Below are 11,421 nucleotides of genomic sequence, written 5' to 3'. Positions count from 1 at the left end.
AAGAGTGTGGCTTAATGTGTGCAAGTACAGTCTTTGGGGCAGGACTGAGATGCTTATTCTTTCTCTTCGAAGAAACTTGCAGCCAGGACTCGTAAAAAAGTTTTGTAGTCTACTTTTGCAGGACTCTCTCAGTTCCTCAGCTTTGTTTATAAACATTCAATAAAGGACCAAAAAAGTTCTACTTGTCTGTCTTGCAAAGATATTCTCACTAGGAACTCTGGGAACATTTAAAATTTCCTTAGTAGAAGGGGGTTTTCCAGTACAAAATAAACACAGCAAGCTTGCGTATAGTTCAGAAAAAACCAGCAGCAGCAGGGAAGAGGCAGTGCACAATGTCAACCCCCAGCCAACACAGGATGCGATGCCAGGGCAAGCCAGCCATGGCATTGCTGGATTTTTTGATTATACATCACTGCTCTGTAATAACAGGCAAATAAACCTTAAAATATGTGAACGCATCCAAAAATATACAATCAAAACACTCACCTGTGCTTCTTCCTGCTGCTTTTTCAATTGTTCTAACATGGCCTTAAATTCTGCCTCCTTCTGCTCTGCCTCCTCCAGTGTGGCCTGGTTCTGCTCTTCATAAGCCATAGCTACCACAGCCAAAATCAGATTAACCAGATAGAACGATCCCACAAAGATCACCAAGACAAAGAAGATCATGTAGGTTTTTCCTGCTGCACGTAAGGTCTGGAAGTAGAAAAGAACAGTAGCGGGAAGAGAAAAGGAAAGGAGAAAGCACTTTCAGAGTGACACCCGATACATGAACTGATCCCAGGTGTCTTGACCTGAATGCTTCTAAGAAAATATAGCAGCGCTGAATATTTAACATCTCAGCACTTCCACTGTGAAGCACTAAGACACTGCACATTCACTAGCCATAAACACAAAGGTGACATCCCTCGTCTTCTCTTAAGGGAACATCCAACGGATGCAAACTGAAAATGATTCAGAAGTACAGTGTGAAACCCAATGCTTAGAATCCCTTAAAACAAAACAAAATAGAAGAAAAGCCATTTCAGCAAGGTCCCTAAACCATCCTCAGGTTACAAGGAACTAACTACTCTGCCCTCCACAGCGCCTGAGCACCTTCTGTGAGCAGAGCTGAACTGCTCACAGTTTTCTGCAGCAGGTGGTCAGGTTCTTCCAGAATTAATTCACCATTCATCTGTACAAACGCTGAGGACCTACCATCCCTTCTGGGCTTAGAAGTACAACAACTGCTTACAGGCAATGTCCCCTTCCTCCTCAACACCAGTTACTCTTAGATAGGAGGAATAAAATAAAGCTTGTCACATTTTCCTTTCCCATACTGTCCCCAAATTCACATCTTGTATAGCACCGAAGCAAAGTGTTTACTTACTAATTGATACAAGTTTTCCCAAAAGTCCTGAGTCATAAGGCGAAATAAAGCCAGAAAAGCCCAGCTGAAAGTGTCAAAGCTTGTGTAACCATAGTTCGGGTTCCGTCCTGCTTTCATGCACGTGTAACCCTCCGGACATTGACTGTGAAGAAGACAACAGCCATTTCAGGGCATCAAGGCAGTAAAGGGGAAGCAGCAAGTTGACAATGTGCACATTATTCATGCTTAACGGAGATCTTCAAAACTCTCGTAACAAACGGCACGCGTTTTGCTTTCTGTGTCAAGTAAGAATAGCAGACAAGGAGACTGACAGACGAGATTTCAGAAAAGCCCTGTTATCTTTGTCCTACGGAAACAAGAGGCGGCAGTGCGAGGCTTTTCACTCAAGGTGAGCCGAGGGGACTAGCTATTGCCCCAAGTGCCTTTAGAGCTGAAGTGAAAAACCAACCGGAGGCAACAGCACTGGAAAGTTTCCATTTCTGAACCTCCATCCCCTACTCCTCTGATGATTCCTACGACTGGATTCAGAGGGAAATAATGTCACTAGCAATCATCACCAGACGTACCTGCCTCCTGAGGTGACATGAAAAATGTCAGCTTACATTATATTAGTCAAACAGATAGTAGCAATGGATTAATAATTAGATTAAAAAACATGAAACCTTTTACATGTGAAATAACATCAGAACCAACAAAGGAAGCAACAGGAAACATTCCAAAGGTTTTGCCATCATTAGCCGACATCGATGGTAATTAGAGTCTCTACTTTTAATAAAGCTCAACACTCACCCTGCATCTGAGCTGTTACCACAGAGCAAAGGATCAGGGGCGCCGGGAATTATGTAAAAATTTGCTGAAGAAGATGAAAAAGAACAGATTACATGCACACACATAAGGAGTTAGAGGATTTAATATACTATAGCACTATAAAAACCTCCACTTAAGAGCCTTCCAGATCCCCTACCGATAAATTTATCGGTAAACTAACTCAGCTTTAAATAACATTAGCCCCACTAACTGTGCCTGAGTTTAAACACCTTTCTGGAAGTCATTATAGCATTTTGAATAAAGATGTAAAACGAGCTGACTGCACAGTAGAGAAGCTCCAAGCGAGAAGGGAGGAAGAAATTAAGTTACAAAAACTTGGAGGCTTGGTTCTTTGATCATCCGCAGCATCATTTACAGCTCTGACATCCTGCCAGCGTGGAAGGATGCTGCAAAGCAGAGACAGGTACCGACACCTTCATGTGCGCTCTCTGAAGAACTCAGCACAACTAAGGGAAGGACCTGACATTCAGCCCAGGGATTTAAACGGGCAGAGTTACTTCCCATTTACCACATTTGAACAGTTTTTAATCGGAGACAAAACAGAAAAAAAAGAGAGGCATTTTTGACAAAATATTTAGCTGAAAAAGCACAGCCAAAACCTTCTACAGGATGAAGCCAACCAGGAACGCCTTAACAAGGCCAGGTTTCTAAAAACTGAAAAATACCCGAGAAGGGGCTTTTCACTGCGCGAAGCTGGACGCACAACGTTACAAGCCATGTCAGAAATCCTGGTCAGCAACATTAAGCCACATGAGGTTTTAGGGAGTACCACTGCAGAAATACCTACACATATTGTTGGTGTATTCCTCCCAGTCAAAGCCCCTAGAGCCGTTATCCAGGAAAGTCTCATTCACATTAATTGGCCATATCACACACTTGTTTCTTAAATTGCCCATAAACAGCTGCAACCCGATCAGAGCAAAGACACTGAGACAAAATACTGTCAAGATCATTACATCTGACAGCTTCTTCACAGACTGAATTAGGGCACCCACAATGGTCTTCAAGCCTGCAGAGAAGAAAACAAGACTAGAAATCACTCCTGTAGAATGAAAAGACATTGAAAATTCAAACACACACAGTACCTTACAACCGCTATACGGTGGCAAAAGACTGTTGCTATAAAACGGCTGGGTTCCTGGGAACCGCCGCTCGCGCGCAGGTTTGTCCGCACAGCACAATAAAGGTGGCGAATGAACCGAGCTCACCATTTTCGATGGTGAACTAGCAGTAGTTAGAACAAAACAGAAGACCAGCGTTCACCCCGAGAACATCTGAGCCTTGCAGCAGAGGATGCAAAGCGTACTCGGGAGTCACTGCCATGAAAGCAGGGTTTGTCTAAACAAAGATGTTAAATTAAGATACGGTGCTACAAACCTCTCCATGGACACACTTAGTTGTGTTTAAGTCTGGCTTATTGGCACAACTGACAACAACTTACAAAGATCAAATAGCTTTCGAACTGTCTACATCGTAAGTTTCTACTGCTTAACTAAACTGTTCCAACACTTCCCCTTCCCTTGCGGGAGCTGAATCTTTCATTTGGAACATGGGTTTTGTTACGGGTAGGGCAGGATTTCATCCAGAGTGCTGGCTCTTCGGGTTCTACCAAGGCCGTGTGGATCATTAATAGGCAAGGCTCAATAATAAAAGTAAGCTCAGGCATACGCCAAGAATCCCTCCCGTTTTCCAAAGCGGTCTGGAATACCAGAGGAACCATCCATGACCTGGGGGAAGAAGGTAGCACTAATGCTTTCAGGAGACAGATCTAAACAAGAAAGAATTTGGGATACAGGAAAAATACAGTATTAGGCTCAATTATTGAGCCTTTCTGATGTCAAGTAGGATGATGTTGCATTTAAAAATGAGTAGTGATTGTGTAAGTGCGGGGGGTGAAGGGGGGGAAGGGGGGGGGGGGAAAGCACAGATCCAGCTGAATTCAGGGCTAGTCAGATTCAAGACTCTGGCTGAGACCACGTGAACATTCTGCAATAAACCCTTAACAAGAAAACTTTCTATACCAACAGAGGTTTGATCCATATCAGGAACATAAATTAAAAAAAAAAAAAAAAACATAAATAAAAAGGAATTCGTATGGAGGAGTAATTTTTTTAAACGTCTTTGACTTCAACCTTCACGGCTTTTAATCAATGCCAAAGACCTACTCCAACACAAAGCAGGTTTTTGCTGTTAGTTCTGGCAGACAAATAACCATTACAAGACGCGCTTGCATGCTCATCTCCATCACTCAAATATGCACCACTCTGCACATGCAGCCATGTCCGCCAGCGGTTGTGTTTCTGGTTCGTATGTCGCTCTCTCATAGGCATAGGAGGTGTTTTAACTGGCAGCAAGAGCGTTCCCAGTCCAGTCACAGGACAAATACAACTTCCACTTTCAGCTGAAGCAGTCGCCTTCACGTACTGCGGCCCCAGGTTACCCCTGGGTCCTATTTAACGTAGGTGCGTCACAGGCGGGCAAGGCGTGGAGTCTGGCGGCATTAGTCAACTAAAATACCAGTAACTCAAGCACCAATAAAAAAAAAATAAATCTTTAGACCACCAGAGTTTAATATGGTCTACCAAGCCATAAGATGAAAGCAATGTTTTGATGTTTTAGCTCACAGGTGCCGCAGTCTACTCCTGTCAATGCAAATCCATACAGACCCTCTACCTGCATGGAATCTTGTCCAGTGGCATGCCACATTCTGGTAATATTTCCCATTTTTATCTTGTCTAAAAAACACACTGAGGATAATTCCCATTATTTATAGAAGAGGTAGTTAGCACTCGTCATAACACTAAGATGAGTTTCTCATTAAGCTCAGCACAGCGTTAAAATTCCCATTCCATTACACGTGCTGAAGCCGAAGGGGAACCCCCTTTATATTTTAATATTAGGCGTATTCCAAAAATCACTTCTTCCCTGAGACGCGATAGAAGTAAAACCCAGAAAGAGCGCTCTACGCCTAAGTTCGCGTTAAATAACCCAAAAGGCTAATTACACAAACGCCTTACATTCTTCATACTGTTCGTCCCAAAACCGAGAGGGAAGCAGGGCTTGTGCTTCACCTCGGTGCTGCAGAGCCGCAGCGGGGCAGGCCCATCCCAGAGCCCAACCGACGGCAATAACGAAGTTTTGCCGTTTACAGTTCCGGCCACGGCTGCGGTCAGCATGCCCAACGCCCAAACACGATCCCCTCGGCCACGTGCAGCGAACCAGCCCTTTAGTAAAAAGTATGGCTGCAGTGAGCTTGGAGGGGCTCAGATCCACCCCCCTTGCTGTCATTTGAAATAAAAGGAAAACTCCATTAGTTTTCAGTAGTATGGAGAGAATGATACAAAACTGAACTGTTCTGCTCCTTTCCAGAGGAAGACAAAGCATGCCATCACACATTTAGTAACCAGCTCATTCAAGTTGCATCATCTTCACTTTGCTGTGATTATGAAAGCAAAACACATACAAAACTTCTTTTAACATTGATGCTTTTCTTTGAGCAAGCCAGTTAATACCTGTAGCAGGCTGACAGAATCGCAGCTGCACTTCAGATCGTCTAGTGCACTGCTAACAGCAATTACCAAATATCTTTTGCTCTTTGTATGTGCACTGCCAAACATTAAGGAAGGCTAAGTAAGAACATTATTCTCGCATTCTCATTTGGTGCAAGAAAAGCAGGTGCCACTTAAGAACATCATGCACAACAGCCATGTACATCTGATGGGTTTAGCAGTCTGGAATGGGGACAAAAGTGATGGGCCCCTGCAATTCCATAGTCTCTTTCCTGGCAAACGCATATGCAAGTGTAGCCTGGGAAAGCAAAAGAACCGTTATCAGTTAATGCATTAGGAAACAAAACACAAAGCAATAAGACCAAACCTCATGGAGTGATTATTTAGGGTGCCTGCTTGAGGCAGGTCAAGCACCTGAAAACTGGAAAACTACAGATGCTTTGGTGCCTGTGAAAACTGAGTCTTGGGCTTGACGTTAAAACTAGGGACACTTCTGAGGAAACCATCTGCACGAGACTTTCCTATACAAGAATTCAGGATCAGAATCATATTCTCAGTCCATAATGCCTCCGTAGTCTCTTACAATAAAGGAAGGGACATTGCTTATCCTTTGACACCCAGATTGAGTTGGAGTCTAGAATTAGCTTTGTAAGTGACGGTCCTGCAAAGTCCAGCGCCGGCGGTGGCATGTGAAATGGGCAGGTCTATGAATTTGGAACTTCTGGCTTACTGAAAGCTTGGTCAGTATCTTGGGCCACGCACTATTGCATTAATAGCTGACGACCGGTTCCACTCCAACACACAAATGCAATAGCTCCATTTAGCTTAGTCTGTCTCAAAATGGCAGCATCAACCTTTCTGAAGGTGGGGAGGCAAGCTTCGTGCCATTACCTAGAAGACAACCTGCCCCAGACCCCATCTGACTCAAAGCAACTGAAGCAGCCTCACACAGAAAGGTTTTAATCTTGGTTGGGTTTTGCTCTCTTGCTTTGCAAACTTATTTCTAAAATGACTCTAGAGATGTTAATGGGCTGACTCGCTGAGCACGAAACTGTTCAGCCTGAGGAGGAAGGGAGTGCCTGAATCAGGAAGCCTTTATTCATCTGGATCTAAGCTTTATGCCTGGCTTTCATTTCGGAGATCGGATAGCCACATGTGTACACAGGGATAAAGAAGTACGGAACAGCAGACTGTTCGTCCCATAATTTGACGGCCCAGAAGCCTTAATTTCAAGCTACTCTGTTTATACAGACTGCAAAGCCCATCAAAAATATCCCAGTGCCATTTCGGAGAAATAAGCAATGCAGGACGAGGGGGGAGATATGGAGGAGGCGCACACGCAAGAGCAGCCTTTAATGCTTAATGGTTCTCACCTGGAATAACAGAGATAGTTTTCAAAGCTCGGAGAACTCTGAAAGTTCTCAATGCTGAGACATTCCCAAGGTCCACAAACTCTGTGACATATCTGCAATGAGGGAGGTCACACACAAAAAACACAATGACAATACACACACCAAAATAAAACAACAACTACAGACAAAGCAATACATCACTCACAGGGGCCTGTACCCAACAGCTAACACCAACCGGAGGCCGCCTTACCTGGAATTACAGAAATAGTTTTCAAAGCTCTCAGAACCCTGAAAGTGCGCAGAGCTGAAACATTGCCTAGGTTTACAAACTCTGTTATATACCTGCAGAATTAAACCAGAGTTAATGGCACCGTTGGGTTCACCTTCCTTTTCACATAGTTGTCTGTCTGTAGGAAACAGCTTGTAATTTAAAATGCTTTAGAACTGCCATTTAAAAGGGAGGGACAGACAGAAAAATTCAGAGACAAAACACAGTTTACGTCTCTCCACGCTGCAACCAGCTTGTGCGGGTGCGTGGTTAGATACCTGCATTCTCGCCTATATGGGACTTGAAAATTGAACGCTATGTCTACAGAAGGTAACTGTAAAACTGTCAAACACGCGAGGAGACTCGGTGACACCACCTCAGTTCAGTGGTTTCAGGTATATGCACTTCACGTTTTTAATAAAGCATGATCACCTTTTGCTTTGATTAGTGTCCCTCATTTTAATCCTTTACACTTTACTACCTGTTTGTGAGCCACAGGTAGGTATGAGATTATCCCCATTTTAGAGGGATAAACCTGAGATACACAGAGGATAAGAGGCTTAGTGCAGCATTAATGGAGTTATATTTTACTTAGAATAGAATAGAATATTTCCTCTGTGCTGTCTGGGGAGAAACATGGTATGAAAAAGCAAAGAAATGCACAATTCAAGATTCTACCTGTGCAAAAAAGTGCTCCAGCGCTTCATAAAACTTGGACCCTACTAGTGAGATTTAAATAACACACAGGGATTACACAAAAAAGGATTGTATTTGAAGTCTATAGGCAACCTCACTGGAAATAAGGAGGTCACAGAGTTGGACCAGCTAGAGATTTAGCACATTTATTTAAGACCAATGCACTGGGCCTTTTAAAGCTGGCACGCTGTTACTTACTAATTTATCAAGAAACAAAGGAAATAACCAGTTCACAGGCTGGATCCGATCTGTGTGCACAGAACTGGGAGCCTCACCCGCACAGACGTGTTTACACTGTGCAGAGCAGAGCCCTGTCTATTCCAAAGTAAAACTACAGTGTCAGTGAGTTACCAGTTATTTTGCCTTTTGTGTACAACGTCCAACTCTTTGCATGTATTTTTTAAATTATACAACTAATTTACATTACACAACTAAAAGGCAAGTAGAAAAAGAGCAGAAACTCGGGAAAATCAACAACCTTGGCTGCAGAGTCCAGCCAAAACAAGGCGTTTTGTAAGATTAAAGCGTTTTACTACTATTAAATTCAAGCACATTGAAAATTGGGCTTCCTGAGCTTTCCTACACGATCCCTCAGTTTTCGTTTGCCATTGTGGACTACGGGAGCCCAAACATGCTCACCTGCAGTATTTCAAAACAAATGTAAAAGGGGAGAAAAAAAATCTTCTACCAGCGACTCGGACTACCAGTGACATAGCCCTGGTTTTCCTTTCACTAAGCCTAAGCAATGGTCAACGCGGGCCAGCAAGGAAAAAAGCCGAAATCTAGCGTGCGTCTCCTGGTTCAGCTGCGAATTCAGACATCCCCATGAACTCCTCCCTGTCAGACCAATGTAAGCTGATCTGGCACAAGAGAAAAGAATGAGGAAGGAAAATAAAGTGTCTCCTTTCTGACACTGCACCCTCATCGGAAATGGGTTAGTAACTGTTCAACCTTAAGTGGCAGCCCAGGAAATTTTAACATGCAAGCCCAAGGAGGGAAGGAGTGGTAGAGACCAGAATTTAAAGATGTTTGGCTCCTAGTCCTCTGCTTAACAGAACAAGCTGCCAATCTGGCATGTGAGCAATCTAAAATGCTAGGCACTATTATAAAGTCTTATATTAATAAAGGCAGTTTTAAAGAAAAACATATTTTTTGCAGCAGCAACTCCACTAACTCCATGGAGTTGCATTTTAGATCTGTGGCTCTGTGTCAGGCTAAAGCTTTCTTTTGAAAAATCAAGAAAGAAATCTTTCGGGGATTCACTTATGTTTTCCTTGATTTATTTTTTCCTTACACACCCACCCTCTTCCTAAGGTCTCATCCCCTCCCGTATGCCACAAATACCTGAAGTAAGCTGAAAACACAACTTACGCCATCATGATCACACTGAAATCTAGCCAGTTCCATGGGTCACGGAGGAAAGTAAAGCCATCTATACAGAAACCTCTCGCAATAATTTTCACAAGTGATTCAAATGTATAAATACCAGTGAATGTATACCTGTTATGAGGAAGAAAGAGAGCCGCACTGAGAAGTTCGTAGAAATGTCATTTTCGTCATGAAAAAAGATGAATTACAAACACTTTTGTCTAAACAAAGTGGATATAAAAGACAACTTGCACTCATGCCAACTTAAACGTGAGTAGGAACAGATTTCTCAATAGAAGAAAACCAACATTCTGTGAGATTCTTAAAAACACAAGAAGCATTACTTACTCCACATTCTTCGACCATTCGGGTGGGTTACTAAAAGTCATGAATACACAGTTGGTCAAAATAGTGCACATAATGATCATGCTAAATACTGTAGAACAAAGTCAAGGATCAAAGGGACACTAGCATGGCTCTTCACATCACCTTACGGCTCCCTAAAGATCATTCTACTAAATAAAACTCAACAACAGCTTCCAGTCTGTTCTCTGTGGCCTACAAATAAGAGCCAAGATGCTTCCAGCAGTCCTGGGAAATAAGACTGGGGTGGCTATATATAAATAGTATTTTCATGTCATCATTCAATTTATTTTGTATTTTCTGGTACGTCTTAGCAATTCAAAAATCACAGGCATAAATGAAAATGTCTCCCCAAATAATTCCATCGATTCAGTAACATAAAAATATATTGTCTGCTAATATACCCAACAGAACAGCGTTGCAATCCATGGACACCTAGGATTTAGCTTGGAGAAAATCTTACAAATCTTTCCAAACCTCTCTGCTCCCTCTGCGTGTCTGCAGTCTTGTGTGTCATGTTTCAGATGGAAGGTGCTGGACTGACTCTAGGAGCATTGCAGGGACAGCACAATTTCAGAATTAGAAGTTTGAGTGGACTTTAACTACTGTATTATCAGAAAAATGGTGAAATTCAGGGTCCGATCCAAAGCTGTTTGGCTTCTAAAGCTGTTTAAGCTGACTCAAATGACTCTTAGATCAAGGCCCAAGATCCACTGCCGGCATCTCAGTCTCAGCCTAACAGATCCGCATCTCTCAGCTGCGTCCCAGCACATCCAGAGGGGAGGAAAGTCTATGAGAAATAACACATAAGTCAAAGAAATCGTTCCCGGCCTCAAATCCCAAGTCGACTTTGGTAAGATGGAAAGCTTTTTCTTCATATGAGATGCAGGCGGTAAGTTTATAGAAGCCTCTAAAACAACAAATGAATGTGTTTCCGTTTTAGAGTCACTCTCTAAAAATAAATAAATAAACAGGGCAAAGCAGCTCATTCACTATACTATTTTTTTTTTTTCTCTCCTAATAACACATGCAGATGATGTTTCCAAAGCTATCAGAGCTGTCTGAAGCCCTGCAGTGGAACATTTTGGAATAGCCTTGCCGTTAGAAGGAAGTCTGAGAGATGCCAAAAGAGCAAGAAATTAGTCAGCGTCTAATTACATATAAGGTGTCTTTGGCTCCTTCTCGAGATACTAATTCTATTTAACCATTTTAGCAGCTAGTTAATGCTGAACTCCTCTTCATGTGAACCTTAAATAAGGTCCTCCTCTTCAGGTAAACCATAACCTTAAATCATATCTGTTCCAAAACTTATCAATGTCTGTCCACTGACGGAAGAACGGACACAGATAGGTACAATTTAGCAGGCAAAATAAATAAAAAGTTTACTTGATTGGATATGTCTAAAGGACCGTGCTTTTTCATTCAAAAAAGGCACGTTTCTCTGTATGCTCTGAAGCCAGGCCAGCTTCACCAGGTGCAGAACTGTAACGCATATATACTATTTGAATTGAGCAGTAAGGCAACAGGTAAGAGATTTTTTCAATGAATATACAAAGGCAAAAATAACTCAGTAATAAAAAGGATATGAATGTATCAAAATTTTAATAGCTATTCTTCTAAACAGATTAAAAGGACTTAAAATGTACAAGGCAGGTGTGGCACTAAATCGGA

At 42.4% G+C, this 11,421-nt stretch overlaps 1 protein-coding gene across 1 annotated transcript in view; it reads right to left on the bottom strand.

Moving 5' to 3' along the window:
• The window catches only part of LOC104617490 (sodium channel protein type 8 subunit alpha-like), a 43,843-nt gene that overhangs the window by 24,410 nt on the left and 8,012 nt on the right, over positions 1–11,421 (bottom strand). The window contains 8 exon segments of the mRNA XM_010282823.1: positions 487–693; positions 1,367–1,508; positions 2,156–2,219; positions 2,982–3,203; positions 7,077–7,168; positions 9,391–9,519; positions 9,736–9,825; positions 11,337–11,421. The exon segment at positions 11,337–11,421 is cut by the window's right edge and continues 31 nt beyond it. Coding sequence (XP_010281125.1) covers positions 487–693; positions 1,367–1,508; positions 2,156–2,219; positions 2,982–3,203; positions 7,077–7,168; positions 9,391–9,519; positions 9,736–9,825; positions 11,337–11,421 — 1,031 coding nt within the window.

This window comes from Phaethon lepturus, unplaced genomic scaffold (genome assembly GCF_000687285.1).
Source record: "Phaethon lepturus isolate BGI_N335 unplaced genomic scaffold, ASM68728v1 scaffold13792, whole genome shotgun sequence".
Classification (NCBI taxonomy): Eukaryota; Metazoa; Chordata; class Aves; order Phaethontiformes; family Phaethontidae; genus Phaethon; species Phaethon lepturus.
The sequence above is the reverse complement of the archived record's forward strand: the minus strand, read 5'-3'. Positions and strand labels throughout refer to the sequence as shown.